The sequence below is a fragment of the Tachypleus tridentatus genome, chromosome 7 (genome assembly GCF_004210375.1).
Source record: "Tachypleus tridentatus isolate NWPU-2018 chromosome 7, ASM421037v1, whole genome shotgun sequence".
In the NCBI taxonomy this organism is placed as follows: domain Eukaryota; kingdom Metazoa; phylum Arthropoda; class Merostomata; order Xiphosura; family Limulidae; genus Tachypleus; species Tachypleus tridentatus.
In genome coordinates, this window is record NC_134831.1 from 189,532,029 (window position 1) to 189,551,552 (window position 19,524).

The 19,524-nt window shown below is 31.1% G+C and overlaps 1 protein-coding gene across 1 annotated transcript; it reads right to left on the reverse strand.

Moving 5' to 3' along the window:
• Nucleotides 1-499: 499 nt before the first annotated feature.
• On the reverse strand, nt 500-4,489 carry LOC143257532 (uncharacterized). The gene is made up of 6 exons (XM_076516321.1): nt 4,267-4,489; nt 3,895-3,953; nt 3,212-3,289; nt 2,618-2,644; nt 2,067-2,099; nt 500-689 (listed from the first exon to the last, which is right to left on the reverse strand). The coding sequence occupies exons 1-6, from the start codon at nt 4,472-4,474 to the stop codon at nt 648-650; spliced, it is 447 nt and encodes a 148-aa protein (XP_076372436.1). The 5' UTR covers nt 4,475-4,489; the 3' UTR covers nt 500-647.
• Between the last annotated feature and the right edge of the window lie 15,035 nt (nt 4,490-19,524).

Genomic DNA, 19,524 nt, shown 5'->3' on the forward strand with positions numbered 1-19,524 from the left:
TATATTGTCCAAACACCTTTGCACAGTACTGTACGTATATTTTATAAAAAATCTCCTATGTATATGTTCACTATATAATTAGTGACGTAGAACATTAATTTTTGTTATACTCATTTTCTTTCCTAGCTAGTCAGTAATATCTTGAAAGTACAAAATGGATAAATAAACAATTCAACTGTTAAACAAGGAAGTTCAAAGGAAGCTGAGAAAAGACAGTACGTAAAATTCTGGAAGATATGGAGATAACCAAAATCCAGCTGAAGCTCTTCTAGTTGTTTGACATGTTCTGTATTAGATTATAGAAGTCTAAAACATAAAACCTTGAAAATCATATCAATAGTGATTTGCCTTGAGATCTTATCATTATTGAAAGATAATTTTTTACCCTTTCAACGATACCGTAAATTCTTTAATTTCGATATTTCGTGTATTTCGATTAAAACAAATTATCTTCAAGCGCAAATCTCTTTGGAAACGAATACGCAGAAGACAAAAAACGTGAAAGCAAAGAACAAATTATTTTATTGAAGTTTAATAAACTACAGCAGACTCTTAAATTTCTTATATCAATTGTTAACATAAAATAAAGAAATAAGATCTCGTTGTTGATCTAATGTCCCAATTGTAAAATCATCGAACGACTAGTTTTAACCAGATTTCCAGGAACTGTACGCCTTGTTTATACAGCTCTAAAAAGACGTAAATGTTAAATTATTGGTTATAACACATATAATTATCTAGTCGAACAAAAATTAATTTTGAAACACAAAATTAGGCTCTGCAGTTGAGGGCACCATAGTTAGTAAAGCAGTAATATATTATTAAACATTCTTTAAGAGTCCCCGAGCCCTTCAAGCAACTTAATAATTATAACCTGAAGAAAATAGTTTAGATTATAATTTTTAATTTAAGTTAAAGGAAGAACACATGGTATTATCATATACGTTAATTAATAGTTGGTGTAGATAGTGGGAAGCATTCCAAAGAAAAGCGAATTTCAAAAGCGTATCTGTTATTCCTCAGATATTCATCTCAGAAAACAATATGTTAAAGCTTTATCTGTAAATTTAATTTCACCATTTGTTGACAGACATTTAGCGTACCAGTACCGTCATCTTCTTAAGTTTTGAAACTTACCTCTGATACCAAGGTTTCGGGAATGTTGCTATATCTGGTAATTTTTACAGGATAAGTTCGTTGATTTGTCATTTATGATGATGCCGTTTGCCTTAAAGTGTCATTTGTACTGCAGGTACTTGATGGATATGATGTATTATGGAATAAGTTTAACTCATTTAGATTAGACATCGCAGACGTTCTGATGTCCTGCATGGACATCGCATTCACTTAGAACTCTATGTACTAATGTTTTATGTTGGTAGGTTGTGTTGTTTTCCATTATTTTAAATACACGTTACTGTCTTTATATTTTATAAAATGTGCATTCAAATACAAAATAACGCAACCAAAATCATTTCTTACGTCAAAAAAAATTTTGTTAGTATCTCATTATACAAATAGTATTGTTGTTAGCAAATAAACAATTCCAACTGGTTGTGTTGTTTGAATAACATATTTGTAATATAAGTTTGTGAGTGTGTGTTTTTGAGTGTTCTCATATAATAAAGAAACATGGAGTTACCTGCTTTGTAAACCGAAAGGAATCGTTTTTCTGATTTTAGAGTTTTAAATCCGTAGACTTACTTCTGTCCCAGCTGGGGACGTGTAAGTTCATATAGTTTTTTTAAGTCTGTACCCTAAATAAATATTTGTTTTTCTGAACGACATATTACTCATCCGCCATTCCTAATTTCGAAATTCAGAGCAGAAGGACGAGGAATGGTAGGCAGCACCTATCGTCTGAAGAGGCAGTAGCCTCTTTATTAGACACCACGATTGGCTGTCACTCTTACAATGCGTCACCACCTAATAGTATGTTAGGTGGTGAAAAAGGTACATATCAAATTACTGACTCAAGCCTCCATCAGTTACGTTAATCATTAGTAAATGACTGGGCCTAAGAGTTAAATAATGTTTTAATTTAAAGTATTCTTACTGATACTTACCACTACTTGTCCATATCCGCTCTTCTTGTGAGCCTAAAGAAGGCGATTAAAATATTATCTTATAAATAAAAACTGTATTAATAAATTAATTGCACATTTTGAACTAAGTACATGTTTGTACTTTCCACACACGACTTAAGATCCTAAATAAAGTATGATACACACATAAATGTACACAGAAATAATATCAGTGTTAAATTAATTCTACAAATTAATCCTGGATACTTTAAATGAATTTTGAACAAAATATTAAAATTTTCTTTTTTTATTTGGTAAGTTCTGTACAAAGCGTGTTGTTAAAAGTTGTCAATATAAAGGTAATGGAGGGTATAAACAGAATTCGGTAATTCAAATCATAAAAAATAACACACATTTCAACCCTCACGGTAGGAAAAGGTGGTTTTAAATGTATACATAAAAATGTTCATCTCTTCACTTTTTTATCAAAGAGATGGGCATGAAATACTATAAAATTGTAATTAATTATGTTTAACGTTACAAAACTATGTTATAGGCAGAATTAATGGAGAATGGCTAAGTTTTATACTTACTTGACTTTCATGGGCACAGGTATTTACCTGAAAAAGGTAATTCAATGAACTTACTAGTGTTTTCTCAACCAACTGAAGAAGATTCTTAATCAGTTTAAAAGCTATTTATATCAAAAGTTTTTAATGTTTTAAGTTTCTTGAGTTTTAATTGAGATCAAAATACTAATAGTTAAGGAAGTAGAAATACTATATTACAGTAATCTAATATTATGAAGCGGCTAAGCAGCAGATCATCTGCATTGTTTACTGCAATACACATTAGTTATTTCAAATATATATGAATATGTATGTATGTGTTTTCAGCACGACGTTTTGTCTCTAGAAACAATGATCATAGCAATAATAGTTGAAATACATTAAAATTGTAAATACGTTCAATCAAATAATCTTATTTAAGATGGTACTATCTTGTGAGGACATTTTTTTTCATATCTTTCTATAATAGAGAACCACTGGGTAGAAAAAGTTTCTAATTTGTAACATTATTACACACTGGCTGATTAAAAATGTATATGATTAACTAACTGAATAAACATACACCACTGTAATATAGAAAGCTAACACTAATTATTAACACTATCATACAGAACTTACGTCTTCCCATTTTGTACACAGATCTTCATCTGAAGTAGCGCCAAGTGAAGTTTTGCATTGTTCGAATTTATCATTAAACTAGAACATGATAAAACAGTAAATTGTGTAGGAATTTTACCATATACAAGATTAATACAAACTGTTTTAAGGAATATTTTAAAATTATCATTGGATTTTACATAAATTATAGCAAATATTTTATAAAATAATAATAATTTATGTTAGCTTAAAAGAAGAATGGAACTTCAGCATTTTTTATGAATTTAAATATTAGAAGTACAGAATAATTAAATAATTACGCGTAATAGCTTCTTAAAAATTCGGCGTTTTTTTGAGGTGTAAATTTTCTTAAACACCGATACCTCTAATTTCTAAAACAACCTAGATCATCGGTATTAACTGATGAAAGCTTCTACTCAGACATAGGCTCAGAAAATAACACATCATAATGTTTTCTATATAGATACAAAAATTCTTAATTTCATGGTTTAGTAAGACTCAGCTTTATACTAACCATATATGTTTTGTTGTTACAACCAAATATTAGTTATAATAAACAACAAACTAAGTCTGAATATGTGAAATAATTGAAATTTGGACGTTACAATATTATTATGATCCTTTTCAAAATCCATCAGTAAAATTTTAATTTTTGGTTTCAAGAGCTTTATCACTAAACTTACCTCACCAGCTTTCTGCCAACAATCTTTCAAAGCAGTTTTGACAATTTCATCGTTACTTTCTGTTAAAAACAGATGAAGTGATTTCAAATATCTAAAAAACCTTAGTATAATAGACTACAGCTTGGAAAAAATTATAAACGAAATTTGTTTTAAATTACAACTTTGATTGTAGGATAAAGTTCAAAAAGTAATTTTTGAAGATGTGTTTTTCTTGCATCATAAACTATGCTCTCATAGTTGAAAACAAATTCATAAATAATACAGAATAGTATGTCGGAGAATGATTCAGGTAGAAGCTTTTAAGTTACCAGAACACATACTTTATATGTTTATATCAATACAGGTATTTGACACAATAAATTTATAACTTACCACAGAGCATTTCTTGCATTTTGTGGTGAGGTCCATGAGCTGAAACATACGCTACAACAACAACCAGGAGTAATGCAACAAAAACTTTCATTTTGATCTTATTTAATGCTGTGTCTGTATTGAATAGTATGGTATGAATAACAGCTTGGGTGTTGTTTCCTTTTATAGACGTCAAAGATACACAGATGATCAGTTTACAGCTGTCCATTTCAAACAGTGTGTTACATGAATTTCTGTATAATGTAAACATTTAAATGGTCTTGATGGTAGATTTGCATGACGCATTATCACTGAATTTCTGATATTCTAAGAATCTGGAACAATTATTAGACTTTCTGTATGAACACATGCTCTGTCAACCAATATTAATTTAGAGTGTTGCAATAGTAACAAAACGAGGAACTTTGTCGACTGTTAACACATAGTGGGTTTGTTTGATTTTTAGAGATAGTTTTGCTACTTTCATCTGACTTTATGTATGCATTGTAACCTATCGTAACTGATAAAGTTAAAGAAACGTTTACAACATATTTTTGTGACAGGTGACAAAACCACTTCCACCTGCTTAACAACTACCTCGAACTAAATGAGTTGTATTGTATTTGTAAACTGTCTGGCCATCAAGCTGTAGTACAATTTCAGCTTAATTAATTTCGTTAAACTGTAATGTTTGTTGCTTAACACACGATGCATTATTCAGCTATCACTCTATAATTAATAAATGTTTTAACAGCATAAAAATATTAAATAAGGGAGCTTTAAACAAGGTAATTTTAATGAGCTCATCGTCTGTAGTTTCAATACTTTTCTGATCAATTCAATTGTGTTTGTATTTATTGACATGAAAGTCTAGTAACATATAATAGGCTTACCAAAAAGCTTATACTTTGTTTTGAATTTCGCACAAAGCTACTCGAGGGCTATCTGTGCTAGCCGTCCCTAATTTAGCACTGTAAGACTAGAGGGAATACAGCTAGTCATCACCACCCACCGCCAACTCTTGGGCTACTCTTTTATCAACGAATAGTGGGATTGACCGTCACATTATAACGCCCCCGCGGCTGAAAGGGCGAGCATGTTTGGCGCAAATGGGATGCGAACCCGCGACCCTCAGCTTACGAGTCGCACGCCTTAACACGCTTGGCCATGCTGGACCCAAGCTTATACTACGCAAGGTACAGAATGCCTGCATAGAAATACTAAAGTATCAAGTTAATTAACTGAAATTAAACTATTTGTAATGTTTGAACTCTATAAACGTTTTTTTTATCATATATCTGTAGTTTTCAATTAACAAAAGTTAGTGGAATAATTAATCTCTTTGCACCTTCCCACTAAAAACTAAATTTCCCGATAATACAGGCCTAACGATCAATATCTCAGTGAAAAACTAACAGTAGTAGGAAAAAATAAGAATAATGGTTGATTTCGTCAAAGAAAGTTTTATAGTATTGGGTTGAGGAATAATTCGTGAGCGTTTTTTCAAGTTAAAAAAATATATTCATAAATGAAACGCTTTCGCAAAATATTTCATGTCATTTGGTAGATAATTTTTTGCTCTAATAGATGGTGTGTTTGATTTTCATATGTCTTTAATTTTTGCTTTCATTTTCAGCTCATTAAATGGAATGTCAAGTGGACAAAATCGAGCATTTTCGACACCATCTGCTTTTCGCATTTAATTTCTTGCAATTTCGTTTAAAACAATGCATACTATATACCTAGGTATTACATGAAATAAAGTATTATAATAAATGTTTTGGGTGTAATGTGTTCATGCATTGAAGTATTGTATAGTCTTGCATGTAATGCTTGAATGAAATTATTTAAAAACGCTCACGAATTATTCCTCAATTTAATAATTGAACTATTTTGGAAACAAGTGAAGTGTGTACTGTTTATTTGTCGTTTAATTTATGGTAAACAATTCGCAGACACTTACTGTTGAAGAATCCTAATCCACACAAGAACACAGTATGTATTTATAATATTCAGAAGTATAAGTATAAACCTTTTTATTCTGACAATTAAAGAAAGTAATTTAATTTTTAGATTCTCACCTAGACCTCCACCTAATATAATATTTTATGATTTATTTCTCCAGTAGTTTGTGTTAAGTAATGATTGTAGAGGAAATGTTATGAACGAATTATTTCAATTGCAGATTAGTGTTAGATCAGGGTTCAAAATATCTGTTGCACTATTTGAAAGGTTTAAGCTCTACCTTTGATATTTTAAAATATTTTAGTTAGAAAATAGCTTTAACTTTTAATTTCGTTTTGTTTTTGTCAGTAAATGTCCATTAGTTTGTTGTTTTTTTGCTCTTTAATAAATCTTAATCATTTCTATCAAAGTAACATTTGTATTCAAACTAATTTATGAGTTAAGAAAATTCTGATGGTTTTCACACTGGATGTTACACAGCTGCTTCTCTAATGTCAAAAGTAAGGAAAGTATAAGGAATAATGAACCTTCCTGTTCATTTTTGGTATAGAAAAGAGTTATTGAAAGAACTAACATTATTTTAACGGATAACATTAAAGTGAAGTAAACAAAAAAATGTGAACATCCATTAACAGAGTCAGTTTATTATTAATTCGCATGCAGAATATTTTATGGGATATACAATATTTGACTTTAAAATACTATCTTTCTGAAGTATAAGGTATGATGCAGTGTAAGTAAAATCTACATACTGGTTGGAAATGACGTTTTGAGGATAAAGTTTTATGTTGAAAGTTAAACATGTTGAGATAATTAAATCTGAAAAACACAAGTACGAAAAACATTTTATTTTACGTACAATTTATGCCAAGAGATGACACTAAAGAGTTGGTAAATTAAATGTGAATATGTACGTCTGTAGTGAGGTGCAAACAGTCGCTTCGTAGCGCCACAGTCCATGAATTAATGTCAGAGAGCGTGTTTTTCTGAGATCGTACGTAACGGGTTTATTTTTAAACACTTGTCAAAAATAATCTGTTTGGTATTGTGAGTGGGACACACAGGCTTATAACAAGAACGATATGTCTGTCTGACGTTTTTATCAACCTAACGACAACAAAGGTTGCACCTCTTTCTTTTAACATCACCTTGCAATGATTGAATTGTGTCAACGCCAATCAACTGTATTGCCAATCGGATTGAGATTTGTAGTGTAGGTGTACTGTTCTCCACTGGATTTGTAGAATGATAAGTTGTTAAGCGAGCTCCAACAGGAATAGTCGTAGCCTTTGTCTTTCCTCAGATGAATTCGAATATCAGTAAATCAGGTTCTAGATAATGTTGTAATGAAGAAGAGTCCTTCTTTATTCTCTAAACACAGCGATACAACTGGCCCATGACTGGATATGTACAGATCTGAAAACAAACAAAGACAAATAGTCATATCCTCCTCTGACTCTCTTGTAGTCCTTCCTTCCAATAGTTCATGGGCTTCAGAAGTCTAGAGCTGAAGTGTGTGGCTCACTAGAATAGGCTCATTACATTTAAATTCGCTACTTTTAGTTCTATTATTATTCTTTATAGCTTCCTGAAACTTATTCTTAGCTGTTATATTCCTAGCATGTAAAAGCTTAAGCTTTGTTTGATATTCTGCTATCATTTCTCACAGTCTACTCTTCAATTTATCTATTGCTCTTACTTTAATTGATATCCTCAAACTTTTCTTCCAACTTACATACAAATTGCACATCTTATTTATGAGCTTCTTTTAAAGTACATGCCACTCTAGAGTTCTCAAATAAAACCCACTCGTTGCAACATTACATCTGAGGAACTGTGAACGCTTAGTTCCGATACTGGTTTTAACCATTACATTTGAATCTGTAGCTTGACAACAAATACTCAGTATCGAATACAATAAGCCTATTTTCAACGCTGTTACAGATAATAACCTATTATATCAGTGTCTTTTTCACCACTATTTTGTCTTTACACTAAATAAATAACATATAGAACTTAGAATTTATCAGAAGTTACAATAACTAGCCTTTGATGTATCAATAATATTATTAATAGAGTTAATACAACGTATTCAAGCTAAAGTTTATTATAACCTATCTATATTATAAGCTGAACTTAAACTGCTGGATCTAGGTTCAAATAAAGAAGTTAATTTTTAAAACCATGAGTGATAAAAGAACTAATTTTTATTTTGTATTTAATCTGTTTAACGATTTACCAGTAAGGCAAAATACATTTAAGTCAGATATACACGACTAGACTCTAGGATTAGACTGTGAGTGTCTTACTTTTATTAACCAACCTTACTATGTCTAGTTATTTTTATGTTATTAAATCAAAATTACTACAAATTATAGTATTAATATCAAATAATTCTGAGAAATTTCTGAGAGTTTAACTTTCAACGTCTTCCCTTGCACCTCTTCTCCACTTAAACTGACCTTTCTTTATCTTAGACTTCGAAATTAAACAATTTATTTTCGGAATAACAAGTTATTGTATTATATCTGCCGTTACGCGGTTATATAATGCGAAGAAATGAACAGCAGCCAATCACACTTTTTCTTCACTTCACCTGTATTGCGTATACGTTTTCCCCTTAAAAACTACACAGCACGTTTATACAAATACTATGTGTGTTACCACAATGTATACAGAGTCTAATTTTTTGATGGTTTAAATGCTTAAACTCGTAAATGAATAGCAGTATAGTCCATCTTACAATTTGTATTCTGTTACTATAAATTATCAGTAAAGTTGACAACTCGATATACTTTGATATTTATGAATAACATAAAGGAAACGATGCATAAATAAAAATACTGAAGTCTAAATATTAAACTAACTGTCATACAAATATAATACATGACGGTTTGTCTACACTTTTTAAAAATACTTTCTACTCAGATTCTCTTACGTACCTTCGTTCATTAGTCATATGGCTGGAAATGACCTCAACTTGAGAATAAACTTTTTCTACTATCACACAATATTTGAGTATAAAGTAAACGAAAACTGATATACGTACTTTGATACATAACAACAGAGAAAATTGATTGTAACTGTGTAAATAGATTTCTCCTTTTGTTATTTTGTGTTGGTGATACGTGTTTTACGCAATGATGTGTTCTGAGGTGCGCGTATGCGAAAATCTTTCGGTTTCTCCACATATATCAAAAATGATTTGATAGACTACTCTATCACCCTCTAACAAACGACACGTTTGAATTAAAATATTGAAAACAGAGTTCACAACAATACGTTATTTCAAAAGACAGTTCTGGGCGCTATTCTTGATAAGACATCTTCTACTCGGAGTTTTACTGCTTTCCATAAAGTAAAAGAAACATCACATAACACAGCATTCTGGTTTTGTTATTATTTAATTATCTAAGAATATTGTTACTTTTCCGTTCAGGCATAATGGTTGAAATGTCACAGAAAATTAAAGATATTATCTGAAATGTTGGTTTCATATTTTTGTTTTTCTTTGGACTTATACAAGTGGTTATCAACATTGTGGGGATAATACACCTGCCACTGTTATGATTGACCATACTATACCAAATTTATAAAATAAAATAAACAAACACATCTGTTGACTGTTGTATTTGATAGACACATTTGACTTTCTGTAAATAATAATAGCCTCATTATCCATGTTCGATGATGTATTTCTCAGATTTGATTATATTAGACTTGAAATATATTTTTTTTATTTTAGTTACAAGTTATTATCTGCATTTTGTCAACCTTGAGTCACCGAGCCCCTGAATTTCGCGCCTTAAGATTCTGGACATAACATATACAGATTGGGAAACTTAATATATATATTAGGGTGCGTCAGCAGATAAAGGATAAAAAATAAAATGTCCCAATTTTTTTGCTCAGTTGCTCAGTTGTGCCACTGCATGAGAAAAGAACATAAACAAAGTTTCATTTCAATCGCGAAGTATTTAGGGGTCGCGCATCCCTCGCAAAGTTCACTATTTTCCTTAAATTTACCCTACATTACATTGTTAATGGTAATTAAATTATTTAAAGAAATTATTTAATATTTATTGATTATACAATTAGCAAAAACATAAAATCTTGAAAGAAAAATTTATTTCATTGAAGTTTTATCTTGCCTGCCCCCTTCGCATTATGTTCGCCGATGTTCTTCTGCCAGCTGAATCATATACTGAAATTGATCTTCGTTCTTGGTGCGGCCCTTTGTCGTAAACTGTTGAATTAAAGCTACTCCTCTTTCAGCTGCGTCTTTTGTCACAAAAAGTTTCTTTACTCTGTCCTTTCCTTGTTTGTACTCTTCGGAGGCGCTCCACTCTTTCGGTGCTAATGATAAAAATGCGCTACTAATATCCAGATGGTAGAAAATTTTCTTCGGTGCCAAGGTAAAAAAATCTGGAAGTTTTCTGAAAACAGCATTGCTTGCAGCATCAACTGTTAAACGTAGAGTTGGCCTAGGAGATCCTTTCACGGTATTCATATTTGAGACCATCTTGAGTTTGTCGCTATTCGTTACACCGTCATCAAAGAGCGCAAGCCCAACTGCAACCTCGGATAAATACCATAAATGCCGATTCATTGCCTTTGTACCAACTTCCTTAATCATATGATTTTCATGCAATGCAAGTTCCTTGAGTAGTGTAAGGTCCCTTCGAGCTCCCACGGAAGCATCCTTAGCTGTAAACCATGAGAGCAAGTAATGTTTAGTTATAAAGACACACAAATCGCCAAGTTTGCTGTAGAAATGTGCGTCAAATGAAACACGAGATGAAGCAGGCCGTGGTTGCAGTCTACCAAACTCCTCTTGGAACATCCAAATTTTTTAGAGAATATATTGCTCTAGCCATCCATCGTGCACGATGTACAGCACCAGAAGTACGGAAAGAAACTGAAGAACGTCCGTGTGGAAGAGATCCAAGAAAAATGACAGCTAATTCCAAGAGCTCTTTATAATCGTCCCGTGGTTGATGAGATTGAAGGAGATTCTGACAAAAATGAATAATATCATCCTTCCAAGGCTGTATTCGGAGTGGCATTGCTTCTACTGCTGTTATGTACTTAGTTTATTAATTTTAGGCCAACAATCTCTAAAGTTTAAAAACAAAGTAATATCTGGACTTTTTGATGTCTCTATCACGAGAGTAGAGAATACAGCGCTCAGAAGAATCTCCAAAATGTGATGTCTACAGGCAAGGTGCAAGAGCTCACGTTCAAGTAACATTTCAATTCTGAGACAGACGCCAGATTTGGATCCTGTATTGGTCGCCGTGGTGTCAAAGCAAAGCGATTTAATTCTGTCTTTTACATTCCATTCTATTAAAACTGATCCGATCTCAGAAGCTACTGAATTTGCATCCCCACTATCAATCTTGGGCACTGAAAGAATCTTCTCTACACCTTCACCTGAAACTAAAATTGCCAAACGTTCGATCTTCTCTCTGCCAACCAAGTCAGGCATCAGCTTACCATCCCAATGTAATGTCAAAGGAACGTTTGGAGAAAAACTTTCCTTCAATTCAGCTGCTAGAAGAGTACGGTTAGTAATTCGTTTCCTCCTTATGGAACTTGGGCTAATGGCAAGATCCTCGATATTATGTCCAATATGAGCTGCAAAAAGGAAGCAAAATATGCGCGGCTTTTCGGTCACTGATCTGGGTTCTGTCTAAAGCCGAAGCTAGCCTTTCACTAATGCCAACTTTTCGTTTGGTTCCGGAAGCACGTTGTTATTTTGTGGGCATTGAGCAACCCCTAAATATTAATGTATTGGATTGATTTTTACGCTAGCATATTTTTTTCATTGAATGGTATCAAATTATAAGCGAGCGACTGAGTGTCACAACTTTTTGTTTTTTGACGCACCCTAATATATATATATAAATAAATATATTTAAATATATTTTTTTCAATTTCCAAGTTTTAAAATAAAAGAAAGATTCTGTTATTTGTTCAGTCCAATAAGTAGAAAAATAAACAGAAATTTAGTTGAAATATGTGAAATATATCTTTGTTATGTTTAGTTACAATGCATTAAGGTTTAACGTTTTTACATGAATTAAATTATTCATATGATATATGAAAATTTAAAATAGACGAAATAACTATCTGCGCTAGACGTCCCTAATTTAGCAGTGTAAGACTAGAGGGAACCAAAGTCTATTAAAAGAATACATGTTAACACAATTTTTCGAGGCAAAACGTATCAAAACATGTTAAACATTGGTAAAAAAATTTTGGTTCTTATTGACATTTACTAGTTCAGCATGTACTTGGTTCTCTTCCAGTGACGGAACAAGGTAATGGATAAAAATAGGTATATTAGTCTAGAATACCTGGAGATATGCAAATAAGTTAATAACTGTATCATGGCAAGAACTTATTTTCTGATTTATTTAAAGTATTGGATATGTTTAAGATAATGGATATTACGGACCATCAAGTAGATTTTTCTGATGTTGTTAATACCAACATAATCAACTAAGGAAGAGTTTACATCATACTTTTTGCAAGATGAGTTACTGAACTGTTGGAACAAAATTGCTAAATTAATGCCAATGCAATGAGCCACAGTCTTCGAACAACGTGCGTGGAGATTCATTGCTTCCAACAAAAGAATTCTAAAAGGTGTTTTCTTTGTATATGCATCTTTTCCTATTTCTCATTCGGTTCACTTGAAGGAAACATATGAAGATTACGAGCTATCCCTTAGGCTATATGCCCGCTGCCAACCACGGTTAGCGAAACCCGATTTGTAGCGTTATGAGTCTTGAAAAATACACTGTGCGACTGGGAGAGTGTAAACATTATAAATAGTAAATGACAAATGAAGACAAAAATCAATATCAATATATGTATATATATATACTAATAAGTACTTAAATAAAAATAAAAATATATATTAATTCACACTATGAATCAACAAAATTATATTTTCTAACAATTATTATTGTAGGCTAAAAATGTCAATGAGTTAAAGGGAGCTCCTTGAATACAACTTGAACTTCGGACCCTTGGATAACAAAGTCAATGATTTACCAACTGAGATATCAAAGAGTACAAACACTCTCTATCTTTCCTTTTTCCTATAAGTATTTTTAAATATTAATGTGAAACTTCGTGGTATCTCTCAGTGATGACGAGAAAACCCTCTTGTAGAGAAAAATATATATGTAAAAACGGTTGGTTTGGGTTAAGAAAAATTTTTATGCAGAGGAGCGAACAGCGTTTCGACCTTCTCCGGTCATCGTCAGGTTTACCCAGAAAAAAAGAGGTAACTGACCGATAGCTGACCACAAGTTTGAAAGGGGTTGTGTAACTGAGTGTAGGAACGTAGAGGGCGTGCTTAGATGTTTGAATATATAGGTATAAAGGTGTTCCTTTGTATTGATTTATTTTCATTGAAATCAGGTCAAATTTTGTTCTACTTAATATGTTGAAAATCACTGGCTATAGATTTTTGTACACTAATCGCGACATCAATGTCTCATCGGTTTTTTTCTTTGAACCCACGAGAAACACATTGCCAGTATATAAACTGTTAACTAAATTAAGTAGTATATGTTTGTGCATTCACTTTTATATTACAATATTATTTTTGTCACTGTGGTAACAAAAGGTGTGTAAATGTCCCAAACGTATTCTGCTATTTCTGTATTTTTCTTTTGTAAATTTGATTTATAAAAAAATTCTATATATGATAGAAAAACGATTCTTTTTAATCCCTGAACCTGAATTATGGAAAATTTTAATACCAAAATAATTTTTATGAAATTTAAACTTGTACGCCTGTTCAACTATCTTTTCTTATATACTATATTTTTATTGTATTAAGCAACGACATTCAATGTTATCTCAAAAGCTTTCACTTATTTTGTTCTTAAAAGCTTTTATTATAGAATTATGCACATATTTGTGATATATTGTAGATAAAGTCAACATTTTCTAACTTGAACTTTGGCAATAAATATTTCAGTATATGTGACATTTGAGAAGTTTCTTATTTTCACCTACATGTAATGATGACAGCATATTAAGTTCTGATGAAACTATCAATATAAGTTTAGACATATTAAAACAAGTATGCAGTTTTTCCACCTATAAAAGCATCATCTGCCTTTTTAAGCTACGTAGTTGATAAGATTAGATTTAATGTCTAATTGATAAAGAGAAAGTTATAAAATATTTTAATACTGATAACTATGAACAAGCAAGTTAAGCAAGTTGGAGTAAATTACTATCTATGATCCTTTGATTATCAGTACAAAGTCAATGACACATTGTCACCTGAGATTTTCACTCGCGAACTGTCTGGACGCTCATCATAACATACCGCCTGGTACCACTTTGTGGCAAAGGCAACGCGCTCCCTGGATATTAGTGGGTGTAAGTTCCACAGAATTAAACAAAAATATTGTTTGATTTGTTTTTGTTTCGGCTTGTTTTTGAATTAAAATAATAAACTAATATTATTGGTTAGTGGTTTGAATTTTCTGTTTTTTTAACCCTGTACTTCATTGTGATTTTATGTATTTTACTATTTGGTTTTATTAAAATGTATTCATTTTCACTAACCGTTACATACATATATGCACACACACACATAAATCTCGAAAAGAAATTTCTGGGACCTTCAAAACACTATACGCATCCATATACTGAAAGTATAGTTTTTATATAATTGATCTTTAGCTATGTACTTAATAAAAAACAAATAAATAAGATTTTATAAATCTAGGTATTTTAATACAAGCTTGCGATATAACAATCATAGTTATCTGAAAACCCGCTGGAAAAACACTTTCTGACTAAAACTATGATACGAATAGAGAGTTAAATTCCGTACTGTTTGTCTGTGATTAACAAACAAATGTCGGTATTATAACTGATACAACCCTTACTACGATATATTGTTGTTGTTGTTGGAATTTCGCACAAAGCTACTCGAGGGCTATCTGTGTTAGCCGTCCCTAATTTAGCCGTGTAAGACTAGAGGGAAGGCAGCTAGTCATCACCACCCACCGCCAACTCTTGGGCTACTTTTTTTACCAACGAATAGTGGGATTGATCGTCATATTATAACGCCCCCACAGCTGGGAGGGCGAGTATGTTTGGCACGACTCAGGCGCGAACCCGCGACCCTCAGATTACGAAGCGTACGCCTTAACGCGCTTCGCCATGCCAGGCCGATAATTTTAATAACATGTTATCATGTTTAATGTTTTAATCTATATTTGCGTAGTATTTACTTAAATTCAACCATACAAATTGTAATTGAGACAACGCTTTTGAATATAAAAACTGACAAGATATTAGCAAAAACTAAATTTGTTGAATAAATGACAGTTACGTCACCAACAGGAAGTAGAGTGTAAGAGTAATAAAGACACGTATCTCCTAACGCTCCAGTAGGACAACGGACAAAGATGAACAGAATTTTTCTCGCTTGTAGATGAGCTTTATGTTTAGAAATAAAATCAGTGGTAAAACATTAAACATTTGGACAATTTGAGATAAACTCATAACGTCCATAAATATTCTGTCTTTGGCCAACTGGACTATACTACGATATATAAGATGAGCAATAGAAACAAATTACCCCTCATCCTGCTATCGAGTATTATTGAAATGACATCAACAAACACTCCACGGAACAATAGTGAAATTAAAGAAATATACAAAACAACATAACTTGTGTGAGAAAATTAAGATTCATGTAAATACTCACCACAGGATCTTATGGTATGTATAAGAATTACTTTAACAATATATAATTCAAGGAACTTTGCCCAAATATCCCTTCTCCATGTAACATAATAGTGTACTTAACGTAGTAAAGAAATAGCACCACTAAATTGCAAACTTTCAAAGAATTAAAAAATATCGAAAATACGGTGAACCGGAAATGTATTCACGATCAAAATTCATGACACAATTAATGCCCACAACGAACAAAAATATTATTATGGTAAGAAAGAAGTGAGTAAAGCAATTAAAGATTTTAAAATTTATACCATAGGGCGATCAATAAAATTGCCACAACTTCTTTTTGCAACAACGTTATTAGAAATAAAAATTAATAATAACCAGTTCACAGAATAAAGAATCATCTACAGATAATGATATCCAGCAGTTTTAAATTATTGATGGCTGCGTTTCACAAATAAAATAAATTTTGTCTCTTAAAAACTTGAATCAATAATTTTGTAGATATCTAGAACTGAAACATATTCTAAACATTCTCAAAAACGAAAGATGTTAAGACTGGTCATTATAACAATGACGTTCAATGGTCATGATTTTAACCAACAGTAGCAAACTTCTGTATTTTTTAAATTAAATCAAGGTCATGTTAATTTTACAACTTGTTCGTTTACAACTAACAGTCTTTAAAGCACGACCAGAATCAACATAGAAACCTTCCGTAATGAAAATAAATAAACATCAGAAGTTTTCCCGTGAATTATATTTTGCATAAATAGGATTGAAAGTTAAATTATAGAATCATGAAATTTTGGTGTCTGGTCATTGTGTAGTCTTCTTAAATTCTGTGCGTTAAACGAAAGTATCTTCGTGTTGAAAGAAAATCCTGGCGGCAAATGGCGTGGAATCAAGAACACCCGAATGTAGCATTGTACCGTTTTTTCACATGCTAAGGATTTACGAAAATACCCTGGATAATTTTCTTTCCTTACAAGTTAACTGAACGTGGAATAAAGAAAGTTATATTTCTCTGTGTATCTAGAAGTAACAACTATTCCACCTGTTTTCTAAGAAAAGCTGAGAAACAAGACAACAATTTGTAGTGCAACAAATACGGAAATTGCTTGAAATAAAACTATCAAGTATAAACTGTTACTTCTGGTTTGATATTGTGTGTGCACAATCCCACCCACCTAGTAATCATAATGTTTTTTAGTCTGTCTTTATACAGATATGTTCTAAAACTGAGAGTGTTTATCAATATTATTAATAGATATATTAATTTTCTTGTTGTTATAATCATAAACTGTAATTCTGATTTCATTTCAAATATTTTAAGTGTATTAATGAAATCTGTCGTAAATAATTTTGTTTATTTACCCTCTTTCATATTTCTTTTTTCAAGAAATGTTTTAAGGCTGTACAATTGTACTTTGATCTCATGATTTGTTAAATTACTGATTTGACAATGTAATGTGAAATATATTAAACACACATTGTGTTATAGAATCTCTTGTCACCAAATAAATGAACAGACTCTCAACTGTATCTTACAATTTCAATAATAAGATATTTAATACAAAGTTTAGAAAACTTTCATTGCGTACTAATTGCAAATATTACTTCATATTAAAGATTTGAGATAAATGATTTAAGCGAAATTCACATGTTACGTAATACTGAGAGTGAATCATCAGTTTTATTCAGCACTTTGTTTTTCTACATCAAAAAGCAATAAAATTTACAAATGTATGTATTCGTACGATAAAATATGTTACTGTTTTATTACCATCTGGCTGACAGATAACAGAATTATAAAATAAAACTGCATGGTAAAGTCAAGAAAGAAAAGATAAAGAGATTTTCTTTCATAGTATTCATAAACTTTTTTGGGTATAACTTTGAATTTGGTGTAACCATTTCGTTCTTTTTTTTCAGAAAGTTTTTCGGTATCTATTTCCATAGTCCAATCAACATTACTTGTTTGATTCTTAAATCGGTGGTATTATATAATGCTGGATTGCAAAGATTAAATAAACATTCATACAAGTTTAATATATCAGTTAGTGTAAATTTTTTTATACTTTATATTCAATTAAACCCACGAAGTGAATTTAGTGAATAGTCACTAAATTTCAAATATTAAACAGACGGACTACAATATTAGAACAATTATTAAGGTTTATAGTTAAACATTCATAGTCAACTTACAAGATGATTTATCAGAGAATAAATTCAAAATATGGTGGTACAATCTAGATGCTGTCACAGTTGTTCTGGTTGGAAATATTTAAAGAGTCAGTAAAGAAAGATTTGTAAATAAGTGTTACCATTATTATTGCTACACATTCGGACCTTCCCATAATTCAAGAAAATCTCGTATTTTTTGTTTTGCATATATTTCTTGGAAAAACATTTTGTGACAACAAAGACATAAATGTGAATTATTGGTATTATATTAGATTATTATTCACGTATTAATCATTTAATTAACCAATAATTAATAAACCACTATTTTGATGTTAAGTTCAATATCATTTACACCCTACTTAACCTTTATGTAGTTAAAAAATGAATATAAATTGTTAATCTATAAGTTATTTGCACATAATGAACTAATTAGCATTTAATTAATAAATGATTGATTAAGTATGTTATTAATTGGCATGTCATTTCCCAACGCATTACTTGAATATTTCACTGGTTTAAAAAACTGCAAACACAAAAATGACCCTTTGAGACACACCACAATTGTTTTATAAACTCAGGTACTTTCAGATTTTAAAACAACATATATTAAATGTATGTGACCGAATTGCCTGCTAAATCAGCTCTTTATGGTAGTTCTCACTGTGCAATATATTTCTACAATGAAGATAATTTTGTCCCAAAGATCCTCATGCTACATTTGCAAATGCGACATTTGACTGAAACTAAAATTATTATATACAATACATGTTAAATACCCATATGACTTGATAAAAACAACATTTTATCACTGACTTAAAACAGCCACGAGTTGTTGATCTAAACCTTATTTGTTATCAACTGATATACACACTGTTTACAATAAATTGCACTTCAAAAATCAGTGGGATTGAAATACTGCAAACATTATATCCTATATTTCATAGTAAAGCAAACAAACTTGATAAATATTTATGTGATAAATTATTTTATATTAAGTGCAAGATTTCAAAATTAATTGCATTTTAACAGAGAAAAATGAAACAACAACAACAAATAATTATGATTGAATTAACGCAGATAAGAATATACAAATTTGTTGAAATATATTAGAACTTTAACCCCGTGTTAAGATTCTCGAAAATAAAAGAAAGCTGTACATATATAGTTAGCTTTGCTTCAGGACTATGATTTTATTTTTAGATAATACAGTTGTTATTAACTTAATCAGCCCGATATTAATCTCTTTCTTCTTTAAGTCAGTTTTATTGTTAATCGTTAACATAACTTTTTATTTAAGTTTTTGCCTCCTAATGTAAAATCGGTAAGATCAGTTTCTTATAATACTAAATTTTGGAGCTTGATTCCTAGTAGTGGACAAATCAGATAGCACAAAGTGTC